Genomic DNA, 20498 nt, shown 5'->3' with positions numbered 1-20498 from the left:
TCCTTTGACAGAGACATGCCACACTGAAGCACATGTACCATGGGAAAATGAAGGAAGAATAATATCAGCCCCCCTGCCCACCGAACGTCTCAGACCAAGATGACCCTGGTACCGACGACCGTACTGCCAGGGACGCTCAGCCTCTGCTCCGTCCACGCAAGTGCTCTCGGGCGAATAACGAGGCTCTTAAGAGCGGGGCGCGAAGGATGATGTTTCTCCCACGAATTTCAATGTTCGGTTTCAGATTTGCGCTAGGCCAGAGATTTCGGCACTGTATCCTATACGCCAACGATTTTTGGCCCCGAACATGACGGAATAGGAAGAGGGGAACCCCAGAGCCCAAGTACTCTCCTTTCCAGCACCGAGGGCTCGTAAATTTTGTGGACCGGGACGCTTGGTGGCGCCCTCAGTCTTGAGCGAGAACCTTCAGAACGAGCCAAAATTGACTACCGTTGTTAGCGACGTGGTATCTGGGGACAGCCTCGTGGGTGGATTGCATCGATTACTCGTATTCGATTAGGCCCGCCCCCACAGTTTCGCCATTTGCTCGGAGCACGATCCTTGAAGGCGGTTCCAAGGGCACCACTTGGTCTAGGCGTACAACCACTCGCACAACACTTCCCGGTTGGACAATTTTGGGCTTCTTTTTCGTTATTGTGCCTGATGCTTTGTCCAGGACACCGACGAGCTGACTGATTCGACCAGGCACATGTAAGCGTCCCTTGTGCACGTCGACGCTCATCGGGGTGAGGTGATCGAATGCAAGTATCTTCGCTTTGAATTCGGAAATGTTCCGGATCGGCGACAGGGGGCTGCAGAGGACGTCTCCTGATTTCAGGTGTATGGGGTCAATGTCGGACAGATTGAGGACCACGTTTTGTCCCGCCACTGCCCACTCCTGGGGTTCCTCGTCGACCTCCAAGTTCCTAATATGGGCATTTTCACCACTTGGCATGATGACCACTTGTTCACCAATCTGAATGGTGCCCGCCTCCAGTCGACCTGACACAGACAGAGGATTCTGCACGCCACCTCGAAAGACGTCGTTGATAGTCATCCGCAAGGGTTTGTCTAAGGCGTGGGTCGATGGCTCCGCCTTGTCTAGCTCTTCAACCAACGTTGTCCCGGTATACCATGACGACCTCGGATCCGAAGCCCTAACCAGAATGTTTTCACCTTCGAGGCCAGAGCAAGGGACGAATGTCACGTTCTTTGGCTGAAAACCCGCGCTGCTCAAGAAGGCCGTCATCTGTAGACGAATTTCATTGAATCGTTCTTCAGACCATCCCGCGACATCCATCTTGTTCACGGCAACTATGATTCGCTGGACACCAATGGACCTGACCAGGAGAGCGTGTTCTTTGGTCTGTCCCCTCAACCCAGACTCGAAATTTCCCGTGGAGGCGTCGATGACGAGGACTGCAAAATCGGCCTGACTAGCTCCTGCAATCATATTCGGCACGAAATCTCGGTGTCCTGGGGCGTCCAGGATAGTGAAGGAAGTCTTTTCGGTCTCGAACTTATTGGTGGCTATGTCGATGGTCACACCTCTGGCTCTTTCTTCTGACCCCTGATCTAAAACCCATGCAAAGGCAAATGAGCCCTTACCAATACGCTCCGCTTCTTGTCGATACTTGTCCAGGGTTCTTTGATCGACTGCTTTCAGGTCAAACAGCAGCCTACCCATAAGAGTACTTTTGCCTGCATCGACATGGCCTTGGGCAGTCAGTGTAATCTTACAAAGTAGTCAAGGAGATACTGCTTACCGATAACTACGAAGTTTGCCGCATTTTTCCGGTGATTTCGTCGATATTCTGCGAGCACATCGATGTTCCTGCTCTTGATTTTAGGAGTATCTTGGATGGACAGTTCGCGTATGCCTCCGGTCACAGCTGATTTTGCTCGATTCGTATCCTTGGCTTTGGAAGCGGCCGACGTGGCGGCTGCATCAACGAGGAGGTTAGCCCCTTTTCATATCTATCGGCCTCATCCCCGACCTTTTGCAATCTGTGCCTTGGTCACAATGTCGTCCGGACTCGGCTCTGCAAAGTTGAAAGATTTAGCATTTGCACCAAAGGAGAAAAAGTCGCTCGATGAGGGGAGACGTGTATCAGCGTCGCGGCTGGTCATGATGCTGGCAAAAGCCGAGGGTCCGGCCCGGAGACACTGGTTGACCGCAAGCGAGACATCTGCCGTCCCTTCTGCAGTTGTCTGCTTGTTTTCTGCTTGGATGCTCTGGTCATTCCTGTGATCCTTTTTTGGTGACTGAAGCTGAAGGTATGTTGGCGAGGAGTCCGACGCATCGGTTGCTTCAGACTTTGCTTTAATCGACTGACTGATCCGAAGTTTATTCAAGCTAGAGAGGTAATCCTGCTGAGATCCAGTATCGGCCACGCTCTGAGCGTCAAGTTTCTCACTTTCTTTCTGCCTTCGCTTCGCGGCAAGTGCGGCTAGTTTAGACATCTTGCCAGTATTTGAAGTACCACCCAGCAGGCGACCGCGGGGATAGAGCGGTGTGATTATGATCTCTGCCCTCCGGTGTTCAGGAATCTGCAACCATGGGCAGTCTTTGAAGAAATCCGTCGCAGAGAACGAGTAAGAGCAAGTGAAGAAGCCGGCAGGATCTTCGTGCTTATCAGTATCCTTTTCGAAATGGTGATGTCCTAAGCTATCATGACCACCACGACGTGAAAGCGACGCAGGCGAGAGGCAAAGAAGAGCAAGCTTACTCTTTGAGCCCGGCGTCTGCTTCTTTGGGGCAACGGGAGGCTTCTGTTTGTCTATGGGGGTGAGTTTTCCACAGGTTTGAGCAGTGCGCAAAGTCTCTCACTTTTCAGATATGTGACGGATTTTTCAACGTCATAATAATAATGCCACAGTGCCTCCTGGATGTCGTTGTCTGTGATGGGAAATCCTGGCCCTAGAGCTGCACGCACTTTTCTGGTACCCTGCTGCATCTGTTCCTTGTCCTCCGCAGAAAGCTCGTTGTCGCCGCCATCATCTCCATACTGGTCTTCATAGTCCTCGAAATCATCATAGTCGTCTTCATCCATCGCCAAAGACTTTACTCGACGATTCGACATGACGATGACTGACGGAACAGGCGAGAAGGTTTATTACGGAGATGAGAGCATGAGGTCGACACCGCGGGTTGGTCTTTTAAGGTAGTGAATGGAAATCTGTGGCCAGATATCCGAGTTAGTCGCGGGGTGGAGATTAATAACTGACAAGGGATTGATCGATCAACCAGGGCGCCAGGGCTCGAGTTCGATGATGTCGTGCGAGGGTTTTCGTCATGTGGGTATTTCCTGTCTTTACACTTCCCTTCCAACTCTATTTCAGTGTAAAAGGGAAGATTTCAGGTGAACTTGGTCGTGTTAAATAACCGTGTAGGCTCGAGAGAGGAATAGGAAAAGAGAACATTGGTGGTTGCGACATCGTGAGTAGGCCACAAACCATGGAGAGGGGCTATCTGAGCCAATGCTAAGAGCGGCAAGGTGGTGAAGCATTGCAAACAAAACTACTTAAACATCACATGTCGTGCCGCTTTAAATCGGTTTCTATTGACCTGGCCTATGTACACTGCCCTCCCTGTAGGATATGAGAGTAGAGTCTGTCGTATTTACTTTTTTCATGTGATTGACTATGATAGAGCGTTAGAAGGACTCAAGGGCATCCCATTGATGAAGGGGAAACTCAAAGGGGCAGGTCGATTTACCCAATGGTGCCCCAAACAAGGAGCATGTGCGAGGGTCCAAAATCGGTGCACACTCGTTACCGACGAGCGAGTAGAGGCTGCTTCTCTATACCCACTTGTACCAAGTACTCCTCCCTCTAAGAACTGCTCCGAGTAGTAGAGGACGTCTTCAGCGTGCCCTTAGCGCTCGTGGCGCCCCTGATGGACCAGTGGCACAGTGTCTGGGAAGAGCGGGGTTCAACAGAATAGAGCGGCACGCCCATAATCCTATTTCGGGCTCAGCTGCGAAGGTGCGCCCTCGAAACCCTGTTCCTCTCTCCCACGCAATCTCTAGGTGAGGTGAACTCGTGGTCAAGCACAGTCTTCGACTACAAGTGACCAAGGTCAACGTTCGACAAGGGTGCATCATTGAATTCTTGTCTCGACTTCCCGACGCTCATCGGTTGAAAATGTGAAATCGCCATTGATATACGCGACATGCTTCATCTCGACATCACCGTCATGGTTCGATAGCGCGTCTAGTCTTCAACAATGTCTGCTGCCAGCATCCATCCGGCTCCAATTGGGCTGGGCCTCTCTCCAACCAAGTCGAACCTCACACAACAGATTGAACAGAGCGAAGGCGAACGCACGCCACGGTCCTCCAGAACCTCCACCAGGGGCTCCCCAAAACCACGGTCTCTCTCGGACGCTCCTAAGCCTGTTCTCTCTCCATCGCCAGCCTTTCGAGAACCTTTGCGACGAATATCCAAGGATGACTCGGCTATTACAACTCCCACAACACCCTCTCGTCCTCCGATGCATACTCGAGGTCTATCTCTCCATATGCCGCTTAAAGACGCCGCTGGAGCAAGCACAGGTCCCACGATACCACGGATCCCGCTATCGCCAAAACTAGACTCGTCCTATGTCTATGGATCACCCTCGTCCATGCTTCCGAGGAGATCACGAGGACTCGATTATACAAGAGCATGTACGAATTTGCACCATTCTACGCTGGCAGAAGCGTCTCCGGATGCATCGCCCATCACAGGAAGAGGAATACAAATACCCCAGAGGAGAAGTCTCGGAAATACCGTGCTTGACTCACCAAGCAATCAGTCGAATGCTTTGTGGTCCTTGTCAAACGACAGAACAAACTTGTCAAGCTCTGTCAGTTCCGTCAATATGATGGGCTCGGATTCTGATTCTGAGTCTGACACCTCTTCGGACGACATGGCCATCGATCGTGATGTGGATGAAGCCATTTTAAATACACCTGCGGCGTCAAGGTTGAACCCGGGGCCGATGCCAGGTTGGGTGAATAGCCCCGGAATGGAATGGATGGGCAATCAGCCGTCGCCAGCACAAGCCAGTCTTATGAGTTTTCAGCCCAATCTGTTGAGTTTTAGGAGAGCTCGTACGCGGAAGGGCAAGAGTCAACATAGCTCTAGCAGCGTGAGCATGAACAGTTCCAAGCCGTCACCGGGGCCATTGTCACCGGGCGTTTTGAAAAGTGTTGAGAATGCGGGTGGCAGTTACTTTGGGACTGGTCTAACCAAACAACAAGTCCAGTCTCGGCGTGAAAGTCTAAGTCTGGGTACCAACGATCTGCATCTGTCAGACAGCGAAGACAACAACACCGTGAGAACGACTGGCGGCCAATCTCTTTCAGACATGGATGGTGCAAATGGCGACGACCCAAGAAAGGTCATTCGCCGAGCTGTCACGCGCAGAGGCAATCTACTCCCCAAGACAAAAGGCTTTGCTCGAATTCGTGCGCAGCTGTTGGAAGAAGCCGCCCCGATCGAGAGTGAAGCGCGACGCGAGGCGGAAGTCATTCGCCAGGTACACGAAAATGAACCGACCGCTCCACAGCCCAGGTCGCCATCGATGCCTGCCCATCAGAACAACAACTTTGCAGCAGAGCCGATAGAGGAATCGATAGAAGACATGATGATGGACAACAAAGGTCTACTCCCTCCTGATAGCTTCAGTCGACAGGCCGAGAGGAACTCCGCAGGAATTGGGTTTTGGAATGGATTCGACGACCGCTACCGAACCCCTCCACCATCTTTACGACCCCGCGAAAGTTCCTCTGCCATCAGTGATGATATGATGGATACTCCTAGCTCCTCAATCGTCGACAACCCTGCCCTGAAGCATTTCAACCGATCTAGATCCAGGTCGACCACTCCCTTGGCCTCTCTCCCGCCTACCGCAGGGGATGTCGCCCGAAGGGTCAACAACAAGCGACGCCGCGAAGAGGATTTCGATCCATCATACACCAAACGCAGAGCTGTGTCCCCTGGCATGAGCGTCCAAAGCAGCCCTATCTTGTCGCAAAGCCCCGTGTTGACAAGCGACAAGGCATGGTCTAAACTGCCACCCAAGGGCTCCGGACATGGCCATGGCGATCGCAGCAACAGCGGCAGCAGTCATAATGGGACAAAGAAAATTGGGTTGCAAGGTATGACCGAGACGAATGAAGGCATAATGAGCATGAGCATTGACTAGACCTCCTCTCTTTGTCTTTTATCCTTTTTTACAAATTGATCTGTGGCTAGCGAGGCGTCTGGGAGGACCGGCGTGACAGGGCATGGACTGGACCAGGACGTGGTGGTTGCTTTTCATCTCTGGACGATGTATCATGATACTCGAGTTCAATTGCCGTTCATGCCTTGTTCCTTGCTTCACTCGAAGCAACAACATATTATCACCTTACAAACCTCAAAATTCAAACCCCGTAGCTTCTGTTCTCTAATAATCGTCTAGCCCTGCCTGGAGGCTCCGCATCTAAAGATTTCGTGTCGGCGGCTGACACACCGAGTTTCTGCCCGCAACGGTACGACCCTCACAAGCTGCACCCCTCCACCACCAGCCTATACCATCTGTTACGAACGCAGCGCAAAGTCCTATTGTCGCGGTCCCTATCTTACAACTTAATTGATTCCACCGGCTATGGGCTCGACTGTAAACATCACCTCGTCATTCATTGAGGGTGCGCCCTCTGGAGAACTCCAAGATGTGATCAAGGACATCAAGTCCCTCACTTCCGACAACGACCCGACGCTGATCTCAAAGCTGAAGCCTGCGTTCGAAAAGTACAATGAAGAACAGATGGTGGCTGTGAAGCTCCCTGGGGCGAGCGATTATGTACGAGATACTTATGACATTCTTCCATCCCCAGCACAGGAGAAATATTGAACTGCCTGGGAGACAACCCCTCCATTGCCTCAATGGCCAAGCTGACCAGAAGCCGGGGCGGCTTTATAGGTTCTGATATCATCCTACAACAAGCTCTCGTCAGGGCAATACTACGACGCGCAATCCTCAACGTCCTTCTCCTTCGACCACACGACCTCCAAGGCGTCAGCCCCTCAATCCTACACCCACGACACAAAACACAGCGACCTCGTCTCATCCATCTCGAAACACCTGTCCAGCCACTTTGCAGAACACTACCCGCCGACGTCCTCGCCGTCTGCGTTCACCGTCTGCGCCACACCCGACGACTCGCAGGTCGCGATTCTGATATCCTCCCTAAAAGCCTCCCCCAAGAACTTCCTCAGCGGCCGCTGGAGGACCGCCGTCCTCTACAACCCTTCCTCCAACACCTTATCCGGCAGCATCCGGGTCGACGTGCACTACTATGAAGACGGCAACGTCGCCATGTCGACCAAGAAGGATTTTGCCAACGTGTCCGTCGACGGCGGAGGCAGTGGTGACAGCGTGGTGAGGAAGATTGCCGCAATCGAGAAACAGTACCAGGAAGAGGTGAATAGGACGATCGTGGGCATGAACGAGACGAGCTTCAAGGCGTTGCGGCGGCAGTTGCCCGTCACGCGGCAGAAAGTCGAATGGGAGAAGATTAGAGGCTACGGGCTTGGTGGCGATCTAAGAGGCGAGGGTAAGAGGTAGACCAGACCGGGGTGGGTGCTTTTGACACTGTGAGCGATCTCGATGTGGGCTTCTAAGCGGCATACGAACGGAACTGGGGAGGAGTTGCGCCACGCTTGCATACGAAAAGGTCGTCTCTAGCGCATGAGAACGGGTAAGAAACGCATTCCTGAGTTAGAAGTTTGGGACGAGGAAAAGCCATGAACCATTCACGTCGATAACTCCTAATCTTTCCCCCATGTCTATGGTAGTCCTCTTCCAGACCTCGTGGCCTTTGCAACCTCGCTTTGTGTGGTGTCCTCCGCGTACCTCCTGTACGCCTCGATGTATTGTTCCCTTTCACTCAAGGTATCCAACACGCTCTCCCTTTCTCCCACTGCTTTTGCCCACCTCCTCCATCGATCCCATACCGGTTCATCATCGCCACCCTTGCCTTCCTCAGGCACACCAACCCCGCCCTTGTACACATCAAACAGAAACATTCTGCACAGCCAAGGCGCGAGCACAATGTCCACCAGACTGAATCTCTCACCCAAGAAGAATGGTCCTTGCGAATCACATGCCTGGACGAAAGTCTTGATGTGGTTGAGGAATTCCGCCCGTGCTTCATCAAGACTATACGATTTCGACTCGGAATGCTGCATGAAACGGTAGAAGGCGGGAACAATCCTGGTTGAGATGTGATCGATCCAAATCCGGCATTTTGCACGCAAATAAGCGTCGTCTCTCGGCAGCAGATCAGGTCCGTTCTTAGCACGGTCGTTGTATACTTCGTCCAAGTACTCGCAGATCACAAGAGACTCATACAAGGGCTTTTGGTCCTTACCCTCTTTGTCGAGAGGCACGGCAAGAGTCGGAACCAAACCACGCGGGTTTAGTTTGAGGAAATCAGGGTCTTTGCGGTACGGGTTAATCTCGAAGTATTGGTGCGGAGTGTTCTTCTCATGCAAAGTGATCCAGCTGCGCTGGACGAAGGGGCAGAACCAGCCGCCGTAGAGGATCAATGGATTTGGGGAGGAATGTGCCTCTGCGAAGCGGGCAGCGCGACCTGATGTATGCGGGTGCAGTGAGGTGTCCACGGAGCCCATGGCGCGGTGGGGGATGAGTATTTTGGTTAGGCTTGGAGAGGGACTGCGAAATGAAATGGGAAGACAGCCACGGTTAAAGCAGAACAGTCGAGTTGGATTCATGCCATGTATTACCACAATATTCACAGAGCAGTATCAAAAAGTTGTTAATGAGTAAATGCCAATGCGATGCGGGGCGATGTACCAAAGAATGACGTACAGTTCGTTTGGGGCTAAATGCTTACATAAATAGCTCTCTCTTCAATTCTAGAGCATAGCGCAAAGATGGGGAGGCACGAAGGGTGAGTTTGGTGGTCGTAGGTGGTATATTGCGAGATGAAGTTTCTATCACCATGGCAAAAGGTATGATGGACAAGAAAAGATAACGAGGATAGCAAAGATATATGACGTTCAAACACGCATTTAACAAACTCGGAGACCAATGCAAGGTGCCTCATGCTTGATGCTGTGGCCATGGATATTAGTAGAGAATGCTCTTGTGCGCACTTTGTACCGAGTGGCGCTAGTTGCGCGCCAAAGGTGTCGTTCTCTGAGTCATGGTGGCTGGCTTTGGGGGATAAAACAGAAGCAAATTCTACGATGTCCTGGAAGCGTGGAAAGGGATGGTACATGTTGGATGTCCAAAGAACAGAATAGAGGCCAGGCTGGCAGTGATTCAGGGGCAAAACAGCGTGTCCAAAAGCCGCCCTTTAACTGCCAAGGCTGGGGCAAGTACCTTTTAGTAGTAATAGTTAGTGATGGGGCCGCCTGTGGAGAGGAGACTGCGGCGAAACAAAGTGTCCTTGCCCTGGGCTGAGCTTCCGCCAGTGAAGATGGTGGAAAAGGACAGCGTATCGATAACTGCGACCCTAGAATAAATATTTCCCTCCACCGCTCACCCCAATCCTCCTTGACCTTTCTCACTCTAACAACAACATATCATTCTTCTTTTCCTTTGCTTCTCCCTTTTTCCCTCTCCCTACCGACAAGATGGCGTCCGGTAACGTCCAGCGTCGACCACACAGATCCTCTTCCGCTACTTTACAGTGGACAACTCTCTTCTACCTCCTCCTCATCTTTGTCTGTCCGTTGGCTTTGATCGGCAGAGTAAATGCCCAAGATCAAACCCCAGTGAACGACTCAGATAGCAACTATGGCACCGTCATCGGTATCGATCTGGGTACAACATACTCCTGCGTCGGTGTGATGCAGAACGGCAAGGTCGAGATCATTGTGAACGACCAGGGAAATCGGATAACGCCTTCATACGTGGCATTCACCGATGAAGAGCGGTTAGTGGGAGACGCGGCAAAGAATCAATATGCTTCGAATCCCACCAGAACGATTTTTGACATCAAGTGAGTATCTTCCCGATTTGTTTCCTTGTACCTTGACTTTACTAACATGGCTCCTCAGGCGTTTGATCGGCCGTAAATTCGAGGACAAGGACGTTCAGCGAGATCTAAAACACTTTCCCTTCAAGGTGGCCAGCAAAGATGGCAAGCCTGTGGTCAATGTCGAGGTTAGCGGCAAACCAAAGACCTTCACACCCGAAGAAATCTCCGCCATGGTTCTGGGCAAGATGAAGGAAGTTGCAGAGGCATACTTGGGCAAGAAAGTTACCCACGCGGTCGTCACAGTCCCGGCATACTTCAACGACGCTCAGCGACAAGCCACCAAGGATGCTGGTACTATCGCCGGATTGACTGTCCTGCGTGTGGTTAACGAGCCGACTGCCGCAGCCATTGCCTATGGCCTTGACAAGAAGGGCAAGGAGAGCCAGATCATTGTCTACGATCTTGGTGGTGGCACTTTCGATGTTTCCCTTCTCTCAATTGAAGACGGCGTTTTCGAGGTCTTGGCTACCGCCGGTGACACTCATCTCGGTGGTGAAGATTTCGACCAGCGAGTGATTGATTACTTTGTGAAGAAATTCAACAAGGAGAACGATGTTGATATCCGCAAGGATCTGAAGACCATGGGCAAGCTGAAGCGCGAGGTTGAGCGGGCCAAGCGAACTCTGTCCTCCCAAATGTCTACTCGAATTGAAATCGAAGCTTTCCACAACGGCAAGGACTTCTCTGAGACCTTGACCCGAGCCAAATTCGAGGAGTTGAACATGGACTTGTTCAAGAAGACACTCAAGCCCGTCGAACAGGTCTTGAAAGACGCCAAGGTGAAGAAATCCGAGGTCGACGACATCGTTCTCATTGGTGGTTCTACTCGTATCCCCAAGGTCCAATCCATGATCGAGGAGTTCTTCGGTGGCAAGAAGGCAAGCAAGGGTATCAACCCAGACGAAGCTGTGGCATATGGTGCAGCCGTTCAAGGTGGTGTCCTTTCTGGGGAGACCGGCACCGAAGATCTCATTCTGATGGATGTCAATCCCCTTACTCTCGGCATTGAAACTACCGGCGGTGTCATGACCAAACTCATTCCCCGAAACACCCTCGTACCGACCAAGAAATCTCAGATCTTCTCTACAGCAGCGGATAACCAGCCTGTGGTGCTTATCCAGGTTTTCGAAGGCGAACGAGCAATGACCAAGGACAACAACCTTCTGGGCAAATTTGAACTTACCGGTATTCCTCCTGCCCCTCGTGGTGTCCCTCAGATTGAAGTCTCCTTCGAACTCGACGCAAACGGTATCCTCAAGGTTTCAGCTGGTGACAAAGGCACTGGCAAGTCAGAGTCGATCACCATCACGAACGACAAGGGACGCCTCACGCAAGAGGAAATCGATCGAATGGTCGCAGAGGCCGAAGAGTTCGCCGAGGCCGACCGTGCTGTCAAGGACAAGATTGACGCCCGCAATAAGCTGGAGAACTATGCCTCTTCACTGAAGAACCAAGTCCACGACGAAGATGGGCTTGGTGGCAAGATCGATGATGAAGACAAGGAAACTCTTCTAGACGCGATCAAGGAGACGCAAGACTGGCTCAGTGACAACGCCGATTCCGCAGACAAGGACGACTTCGAGGAGCAATTCGAGAAGCTGTCTCAAGTCGCATATCCTATCAGCAGCAAGCTATATGCTGGCGCAGGAGGCATGCCAGACTATGGAGATGATGATGACGAGCCCTCGGGACACGACGAGCTGTGAGTAAGGTCGGGGGGTTGGCATGAATTTTGTACCAGCGTTATGAATTGAGGACTTGATTACAAGCATCTAGATGTGCTCGGCCTAGGGAAGAAACAGGTCGGACATGCAAAAGGGCGTTGGTCTTTTTCTCGTTTTCTGCTTGTATGCCGGACGGCAAAGTTGTGACAACTAGATACCACAAGAAATCAAAAGGGAAATTCCCTTCAGAAAAGAAACTGAGTAATTACGGCTTCTGTTTGTGTTTCCTTGTCCTCGTCAAGGCTTTGTTGTGCACGTCGAGCGAACTATTCCAAGCCCTCTAGGTCTCTGCCATGCTCCATCACAACGCCCATATACCACATGGCTGTCGTAGACTCTTGTCTCTGCCTGTCTCCGTCCTTGTCCCTTGGCTAGCAGAGACCAGAGATGGAAGTCAGAAATCCTCGCACTTGGCCACGAACAAGGCGACAACTTCATACGGATGGGCCTTTCTCAGCTCGCGCACGGCGTCCTTACATCGCTGCGTGCCGACAACCACCATCTCGACCCGGTCTTCTTCGACGTACTCGACCTGCCCTGGTCGGCCGATGTGCGGGTTCGCCGCGGCTGACGGCTTGAACTGCCCGGTTCCGCGGCTGATGAAGGCTGTGTCGGTGTATTTCGCTGGCTCCTCCACGTTGTTATCGCTGGCGTTGTTAAGGCTCTGGCTCTGGCTCTGGCTATCCCCGGTTGTGGGGGTGTTGGGCCACGTCCCCGCCCCTGTGGCCCAGACGGCTGATAGACACGCTTGCGTGTTCTCCAGCGGCGAGTAGAATGTCAGTTTGTAGATTGTCTTGTCGTCTGCGTTCTGGGCACTAGTGGTGGTCGTGGCCGTTTGGCTTGACATGTTGCGTCGGCGACAGGGCGGGAAGACGGACTTCGGTGGTGAGCAGATCAGTCTCGATCTGTAACCGTAATGACGCAGAAAGACTCGGTCTGCTGATTTGAATGGTTGGAGGCGCAGTTGGAAAGCTAGGAACCGTTGCTTGCCGGCCATGTACTTGTAGGAGAGATATCCAGGAGAAAGAAAAGGTGAGATACATCGAAACGATCAAAAAGGGTCAACACGCAACGAGGTGGAGAAATATTGCAACAAATGTAAATTCTTGAAGGCCTCAAACAACCAAGAAACTAATATGGTGGTCTATTTCCTATCTCCTGCCATTACTGTCGTACATGATATTCGTGAACAAGAAACCACAACCTCTCCCTGGCCGCAACGAACCCTCTGTCGCCTCAGTAGTCGAAATTCTCGTAGATGATTGTCGTTCCCGGCATCCACTCTTGCACAATCTTTCTCATCGCCGGCGCCGTGCATAGATACCAATTATCAACTTCGGATACCAAGACTATCAAGTCCTCTTTTGTCAATCTCCTCCTGAGAACCTTCACTCCGGCGTCGATCAAGTTCTGTAGCTGTGCCTTATTCTTCTCATCCAACAGTGACTCGTCACCAGTAAGGCAGATTGTCAGTGAGTCTTTCAAACTGGGAAACTGGCTGAGGACGTCTAGCGGTAATGCGACATCACGGATCCCCACGCTCCATATGACCTTTAGTTTGTTGAGATCCAGGCTGTCCATCTGTCCCAGCAAAGGCGTAATGCCAATCCCGGCAGCGATGAACGCATTCCTGGAACTGGGTTCGAAAGCGAATTCTCCGCCAAAGCCTCGAATGCCAATCTCACACATGCCCTCGCGCTGCCACTCAAGCCATTTGGTGACGTGGCCGACGGCGCGCACTGTGACCTCGAATTCCTCCCCATGCAGTCCAAGAGAGCTCGGGATAGATGAGACAGTAAAAGTCCGAATATAATCGTCATTCAGACTGGTCGGGTCGTCGTCTCGCATGTGTGAATATCCCATGTCCAGCTCGGCTGCCACATCCATCGCGACGTATTGACCTGGTTTCCAGGGCCCAAAAGCACCAGGATCAGCCAGTGCGAAACGATATCTGGTGATGGTAGGAGTGATCTTAGTTTTCTTGATGAGCTTTGCCGTCGTGGGAGGTGCGTCACCCCCGGTCTTCCCAAACGCATCTATTTTCTCGGAGGTCAGGTATCGCACACGGGGATTATATGGTGAGCGGCCTTGGGACGCATCCTCCATCAGCTTGCCACGGAAAGGCAACCCCTTTTCAACAAGACGTGCTCCGGTCACTTTCAGGCTTACAGCAAGATTGCTTTTGGCAATGACTTTGCTCGCTGCGTCCCCGACAAGGGTCTCAGTATCCCCAGTTACATAAAGAACATCGCCAGACTCGAAGTCAGGAATGACTAGACCAGCGTGAGGGGTGCTTTCCAGATTACCAAGTGTTTGGTAGAGGTTGTTCCCACTGTATTCGGGCCAAACGATGATGCTGCCTTCGTCTAGACTGGCGGGTTGCTGCACACGAATGAAACCTGGAGGGCCGCCACGATGATTGCAGTCCATGTCCTCGTGCTTGTGCGCCGAGGCGATGAAGAACAAGTCAGCTTGATGCACTAAATCAATAGCTTTTTGAGTGAGATGTGGCGACGAAGACAATAATCTCGGTTTGGGTTCGGTAGCAACGATGTGCTTTTTATTAAGATATTTGGGACAATTTCCGAGGCTTTGGTCGATCTTGACGACAAGCTGTACTTCGCCTGATTTGCCTAGGAGAGGATCGTTGTCGGACACACTGACAGGCGCAACGGGTACGTTCGCGGTGAGAGCACCAGCAATGACTTGGCCAGCCATCTTGACTCTTCCTCGCTCTTCCAGGTGAATACTTAGCCCGGACATCAGCCTCGTTTTGCCTTCCTCTCGGATCACTTCCCCGTCATCCTTACCATTGTAAATGGCTTGGATCACGGGGTCGAAACTCGCGTCGACCGTCGTGCGAACGCCCAGAACGCTCTGAGCTACTGGCTGCGCGATTGGCAGATGATCGGAGCCCCAGACTGTGCACCAGGGTCTGTCTTGATCATCCAATGTCCCTATTGCCATCATGGGGTACCGCTGTATCATGCTGGCCGCCCGAGGCGTGAGGAATGGTGAGGTGGGATTGTCATAACCGCTGATACGAGTTCGTTTATGAATCGCAACTTCTCCCTCGTGCCACGAGGCAGCTTCGAAGAACGACATTTTCTTTTTCCGGTTGACCATTCAAGTTGGGGAGCTGAGCCTTGACTGAAGGTTAGAGTGCTACGGAACCAGGAGCATCAACCCTCCCAAGGTCTCGTTTATATTGCTGCGTCCGTCGATACTTTCCGCTTGTACTAGAATAGACATCGATTTTGAAACCGACTGGGAATCTGAGAAACATATGGCAATGTCAACAGCTATGACGAGCTCGGATTGTATCATCTTGGAGAGAACTGTACAGGACTTGGAAGGTTTACTAAGGCAACAACTGTCAGCATGCATTTCGATCTTTGGCCGCTACAATATCTGGGCATCTTCATCAAGCGGCGAGGAGGGTTGCGAGATTCCATTGGCTTAGGCACATGGAGGGACGAGCGATTAAGAGGAATAAGGGTCGTTCGGGTGGTAGAAAGCCAAATCAGATTCACCGGCTCGGCGGGTCAAAGGACGATGGAGAATGGAGGGTGGGTGAGGGGGCCCTGTCTGTGGCATCTCCGAGGACAGTTTCGAGGCACTGCCGAGGCGCCTCTGTAATAACACTGCTTGGCCGTCAAAGCGGCGACGGGTGCCAGGTGATCGTTTGCAAGCCTAGGTGCCAAGGTGCCTAGGTAGGCAGGTAATGAATGCTGAACTGGGTGAGTAGGTTGGTGGTGACGGTGGTGGTGATGATACTAGGTAGTTTATTTGATTACCGTGTACCGAGTAGTTACGAGTGATGCAGGTGAAATGCGCAAACTGCGCCCTGCTGCCCATCGGGCCTTTGCCTGCGCCTGGTGTCTGCGCGCCGCGAGTCGCGTTCCATCCACCATCAAGTTCCTGCCAAAATAGAGAGTACGAGGTACATCAACCCAAAGCTCCTTTCATGTCAGTCTGCAGGTTAAACGCTTTCGTCTTAACTCCTCCATTCACGAAACCCCCCGCGTACGCCAGACTGACTCCAGCTCCTCCAGGAAAAGCAACTCCTCCCCTGAATACAGCTGGTGGAACCGTTGCCTTAAGTCACGTCGGATGAGTGCGATGTCCTCGGGCTTGTCAACAGCATAGCCAAATATCAAGGTTGGCCACGATCCAAGATAACACCTCGACCACTCTTCATTGGCTTGTGGACACTGCAAGATCTCCAGTCCCCTGCGAACCTGCCATGTATCGACCACTGGTGGAAGCAGAGATGTGGTCTCCGACACCTCATGTGCTCTGGATACCCAGTCCAGGAGGAGGGAGGCCGCGAGAATGTGCAAGCTGGTCGAGTGTTGGTGGAAGATACGGGCTCGTTCAGCAGCTGTTCCCACTGACCACGAGTCACATTCCTTGACGCAATGACCCTCTTCTAGGATTGTCTTCTCCCAAAATGACATTTCACGCCCGAGAACATCTAGTAATTCAGGCTCGGCTTTCGTTGGGCTTTTGCAGACTTGGACAATCTCAATAATCAACTTTTGGAGCGCCAAAGGGAAACCTATCACGGGGCTATTGTCGGCAGGTGAAGCGTCCGGAAATGTCAAGGACTGCAGCGTCTCTTGTGCCCGTGCGCAGAACTCAAAGTCGGGCTGAAAGTCTACGGCAAATGGCCGGTTGACCGTCCGGCGAAAGACTTGATAAAGGATGCTTTCCCAAATGATACGATGAATCGGGCGTGGCATAGGAGGTCTTCGCGAATGCGTCCATCGGAGTTTCATGAGCTGGATTGCTCCCCTGACATGCTTGCCGATGTCCTTGTTGGTCCCAATATCGAAGACCTGTTCGCATAAAGCCTTGATTAGTTGACTCCGTCATCTGCAGAGCTTTTTTGACCGCTTCCGAATGCACGAGGGAAAACTCACCCCGTGGATGTATAAATGGATGATGGCTACTAGCAGGGCGTCATTGAAATCATCTCGACCCCAGTCGATCTTGCTGAGAGAGCGATTGACCTCAGACACGGCACGAGCATAGTATCTGAGTCCGGCCTCATGCATTTGCGCACTTCCGGTGAGAAGATGCATTCGTGACGCACCACAAGCCAGCGCAACGTCTTTCATGCCCTCAAATTGCAGAAGCATTCCCACCATCTCCGGAATCAGCTGGGACTGGAAGCCTGGATGCGTATTGGACAGTATGAGTAGTGGGAGGAACCCATCGAGAAAGTGGCGACAACAAGCAACTTCAAGGTCGGATTTGAGCATGGGCGAATTGAAGAGGTCAGAGTTGAAAGAGATCTCGCGACAAACAAAGAACGGCGATGCATCAGTGCCTGCGCTGTCTTTGCTGCTGCTCGAGAGGCGTCTTCCAACCGTGATGCTTTTTGGCGACTCAGCCGGCGACGGTGATGCGGGAGACCTCGAAGTTCGCCTATGTCGCCGGTCGAACAACTCGTCTTCGGCAGGCCAAGTACACACTCGGTTGGATTTGATGCATTTTTCACACTTGGGCCTTACTTCGTTGCATTTCTTCCGTCGCATGCGGCCTAAAGTCCTGTTAGCTACAGTTGGCTCCACCAGATACAACTGCACTCACAGGTCAAACATCCAGTCTTGGTCCGCAGCGTGGCATTAGATTGACGTGCCATACCACCCGAAAACACACTTGCGCGACTTCGATGCATGTCAATATTTCATGGTGGGCGGCTCAATATGCCTGAGATATCCATTGAAATGCGATGGAGGGAGCCCTCCACGGGGAAGAGTTTAGGTTTGGCACATCCCAAACAACTGAAGTCGACGCCTTCAGTCCTTATCAATGGATGGCACGGAGGTCTAATCAGTCAAAATTCTAGGCCCCATGTGGGCTTTCTCCCCGCATTGAGAGATTGGCCTATCGGTGGCAAGCGACAAATCTAGTCCCTAGGCATTGCTGGCACGGTAGGCCAGGGAGGAGCGGAATTCGTTCGCATAGCTGCGGAAAAGGTTGGTTCTTTGCACGCAAAAGCCTGAAAACTCTTTTGGTCTGATTGCGAGACGATTGTTCTGAGAATCTGTGGCTGGCTGTCGACAGGTACAAGAAGGAACAGTGATTACCGAACAAAGATACTTTCTCCAAGGTTGATACCTTGACACTACCTTCGATACGGATGTGCCTCGCAAGCCAAAATACGGCTTCACCACCATCTACACTCTGAGTCCTCACTTTTAAGAGATGCCTAGGGCGGCGGATATCAGCTCCACGGCAGACATTAGCTCTTCGTCGTGCTCAGATCTAGCAATGGCCTGAATGTGACAAGGCGCGTTGTGCACAGCCTCTGGAAGATCTGCCATCTGTCAGACTAAAGACTTCACAATATGTGCTTCAGTGGCCACCTACAGTCTGGAATTCTGGGATCGGGAAGGTCCAAATTCTTGTCCGCTTTGAGATACGGAATAATACAGGCAGGGTACTGCTCGAGATTATCAGCACTGTATTCTGTGCCAGCATACAGCCGATCTTTTCACTTACCGCGAGGAGATTCCACATGACTGTATACGGCGGATACCTGAAGGTGTCATGAGGTACAGCGGTCTTATGCGATCCTGGGGCCACAATAACATCCAGCTTGTTCGCCACAAAGAGTTTCAACCATTCAGCTCGGAACTTGAGACGCTTCTCATTCATGTCCAGTAAATCACCCAGAGCCTTGTCACGGCGGCCTTCAGGTGGTGGCGTGTACAAGTCCTTGACAGAGGTAACCCATGGCTCGCCCGAGGCTTCGATATGTTTGAATCCGGTACACTCGTTATCGATGTCGAAGAAACTCCAGGATAGCTCTGTGGCTTCTTTGAACGATGGAAAGTTTTCCAGCATTACGATGTTGTGACCAGCTTGCTTCAGCTTGTCAGCCGCTGTCTTCAATGCTCGCAGGATTGGTGGCTGGACAAGCCATGTGGGACACTCGAGGATGACACCAATCGTTAGAGTCTTTTTTTCTTCGACGGGATGCCATGGCATAGCAAGAGCGGTATAGTCCAAGTTCCACGGCTTCGACTTGATGACGGTTTCCAGAAACAGTCGCAAGTCGCGGGCTGTCGTGGCCAATGGTCCTGCTGCTGGCATTATGCCGGTCCAGCCATCGAGCACCGGATTTGTCTGGCCACCAAAAGGGATGCGATCCACCGACGGCTTGAACCCGTATGTTCCGCAGCACAAGGCTGGGATTCGGATCGATCCTCCAATGTCTGTTCCGACACCCAGGATTGAGCCTCGTATACCAACAAGGGCGCCTTCCCCTCCACTGCTTCCCCCGGCAGTGAGCTTTAGCTTGTGAGGATTCTGGAGCAGATAAGCCAAGTGTTTGTAACGCTAAACCATGACTCTTACCAGCACCCGGCCAAAGACGTTGTTCTCAGAGTCAGCCGTCATTAATGTCTGTGGTAGGTTGGTCTTAACATAAAGCACGGCGCCATTCTGAAGAAGGATATCAACCAAAGGTGAGTTAAAGTCCGCTGCTGGTCGTTTGATGAACGAGACGTAACCGATTGTCGAATATGTACCCTTCAGGTTGAAGGAATCCTATGGACCACGACATTGAGCAATGAACCCTCTGAGGAGATTTCTGACCATACCTTCAGACTGATTGGCATCCCATGCAATGGCCCCATTGGTTTACCTTCTCTGTTCAGATAATCGTCGAGATATTTGGCTCTTTCGAGAGCCTTATCGAAGAAAATCTCTGTCAAGCAGTTCGTCTTGGTCTCTTAGCAATCGAGCAGCTCAACATACACACTTGGTACGGACCACTTGGTGAGCGATAGCAGCTCTTTTGCAGAAGGCTTGAGTGACTTCGACCGCGGAAAGCTCTTTGGCGGCCATCTTGGCTATCAGATCGACAGCGTCATACTTTTCGGTAATCTCGAGCTCCTTGGGGGTGAGAAGGCCACAAGTTGCGGGAACTTCAAGGACGCTGATATCAGAGTCGGCACTGACAGATTCTAGGATGCTGGGAGCCAGTCGCCATTCTGCGGGTATAGCCTTGGCTCCTTCAGCGCGTTTCTTCGCGACCAAGTCACTCCAATCCTCGCCCATTGCAGCGTTGGTCAGGTACTCGAGAAATAATTACCAGAAGGTCGAGCACTCAACATTAGTCAAGGGTGTACTGCTTTATCTATCTTCTCCCTCTGGTTTGGCCGAAATCAACCACAAAGCGGGGAAGCTCGAACAGAGGTACAGAAACTTAACTGACTTTGGAGGTTCGTCAGATCAGGTAAGGGACATGCCTTCACAGTATCAAGTGTTTGCTTGTCTAGGCTCTTAGCGCCTTTTGATAGCACGTCCAAGTCCTTTGGGTTTTGATGGAACAGGATGATATCTTCCGCCGGCACATAGAGACTGGTCAATCACACGGAATTCCGCGAAGCTTGTTTCGGGCTACGATCTGGGGTGGAGCGGCCTCTTCTTAACTGTCGCCCCAACCCAGCACCAATCAGACATGATAGCGCAGAGAAGGATTCGGACGATCCCCGGAAACTGGCCTCCGCAAGAAAGTCTGGACAGGCAGGAGAGTTCCCCCCTGGCTTTGACACTGGCCGCCGGCATTTATCTACCTAGTACGCACGGAGCGAAAGCCATGGACGTTTAGAAAGCGAGGTGAGGTCTCCGAGAATCCGATATCAACATCTCCCTGTCCAAATCATTGTGGAAACCAGCCAAGGCAAGCGTATGATTCCCCTATCGCGGCCAGTCT

The 20498-nt window shown here is 52.0% G+C and overlaps 9 protein-coding genes across 9 annotated transcripts; 3 read left to right on the top strand and 6 right to left on the bottom strand.

The window, feature by feature from the left end:
• Positions 1-502: 502 nt before the first annotated feature.
• On the bottom strand, positions 503-3083 carry AYO20_09349 (translation elongation factor Tu; the record flags this gene model as incomplete). The annotated part of the gene is made up of 4 exons (XM_022647620.1): positions 503-1716; positions 1767-1943; positions 1998-2780; positions 2831-3083. The coding sequence occupies 4 exons, from the start codon at positions 3081-3083 to the stop codon at positions 503-505; spliced, it is 2427 nt and encodes an 808-aa protein (XP_022496412.1).
• A 1145-nt stretch (positions 3084-4228) lies between these two features.
• Positions 4229-6193, top strand: AYO20_09348 (hypothetical protein; the record flags this gene model as incomplete). The annotated part of the gene is made up of 1 exon (XM_022647619.1): positions 4229-6193. One exon carries the CDS (start codon positions 4229-4231, stop codon positions 6191-6193), a length of 1965 nt encoding a protein of 654 aa, XP_022496411.1.
• Positions 6194-6637: 444 nt separating this feature from the next.
• On the top strand, positions 6638-7597 carry AYO20_09347 (hypothetical protein; the record flags this gene model as incomplete). Its single annotated transcript, XM_022647618.1, has 2 exons — positions 6638-6832; positions 6953-7597. 2 exons carry the CDS (start codon positions 6638-6640, stop codon positions 7595-7597), a joined length of 840 nt encoding a protein of 279 aa, XP_022496410.1.
• A 221-nt stretch (positions 7598-7818) lies between these two features.
• Positions 7819-8664, bottom strand: AYO20_09346 (hypothetical protein; the record flags this gene model as incomplete). Its single annotated transcript, XM_022647617.1, has 1 exon — positions 7819-8664. The coding sequence occupies one exon, from the start codon at positions 8662-8664 to the stop codon at positions 7819-7821; it is 846 nt and encodes a 281-aa protein (XP_022496409.1).
• Positions 8665-9633: 969 nt separating this feature from the next.
• On the top strand, positions 9634-11746 carry AYO20_09345 (chaperone DnaK; the record flags this gene model as incomplete). The annotated part of the gene is made up of 2 exons (XM_022647616.1): positions 9634-10001; positions 10060-11746. The coding sequence occupies 2 exons, from the start codon at positions 9634-9636 to the stop codon at positions 11744-11746; spliced, it is 2055 nt and encodes a 684-aa protein (XP_022496408.1).
• Positions 11747-12158: 412 nt separating this feature from the next.
• On the bottom strand, positions 12159-12611 carry AYO20_09344 (hypothetical protein; the record flags this gene model as incomplete). Its single annotated transcript, XM_022647615.1, has 1 exon — positions 12159-12611. One exon carries the CDS (start codon positions 12609-12611, stop codon positions 12159-12161), a length of 453 nt encoding a protein of 150 aa, XP_022496407.1.
• Positions 12612-13000: 389 nt separating this feature from the next.
• Positions 13001-14869, bottom strand: AYO20_09343 (hypothetical protein; the record flags this gene model as incomplete). The annotated part of the gene is made up of 1 exon (XM_022647614.1): positions 13001-14869. One exon carries the CDS (start codon positions 14867-14869, stop codon positions 13001-13003), a length of 1869 nt encoding a protein of 622 aa, XP_022496406.1.
• A 905-nt stretch (positions 14870-15774) lies between these two features.
• AYO20_09342 (hypothetical protein) lies at positions 15775-17414 on the bottom strand (the record flags this gene model as incomplete). Its single annotated transcript, XM_022647613.1, has 3 exons — positions 15775-16605; positions 16690-17312; positions 17363-17414. 3 exons carry the CDS (start codon positions 17412-17414, stop codon positions 15775-15777), a joined length of 1506 nt encoding a protein of 501 aa, XP_022496405.1.
• A 559-nt stretch (positions 17415-17973) lies between these two features.
• AYO20_09341 (hypothetical protein) lies at positions 17974-19840 on the bottom strand (the record flags this gene model as incomplete). Its single annotated transcript, XM_022647612.1, has 6 exons — positions 17974-18092; positions 18146-18218; positions 18278-19087; positions 19136-19327; positions 19381-19485; positions 19538-19840. 6 exons carry the CDS (start codon positions 19838-19840, stop codon positions 17974-17976), a joined length of 1602 nt encoding a protein of 533 aa, XP_022496404.1.
• Between the last annotated feature and the right edge of the window lie 658 nt (positions 19841-20498).

The sequence above is a fragment of the Fonsecaea nubica genome, assembly GCF_001646965.1.
Source record: "Fonsecaea nubica strain CBS 269.64 chromosome Unknown Scaff85, whole genome shotgun sequence".
Taxonomy (NCBI): Eukaryota; Fungi; Ascomycota; class Eurotiomycetes; order Chaetothyriales; family Herpotrichiellaceae; genus Fonsecaea; species Fonsecaea nubica.
This window is presented reverse-complemented; position numbering and strand designations above follow the sequence as displayed.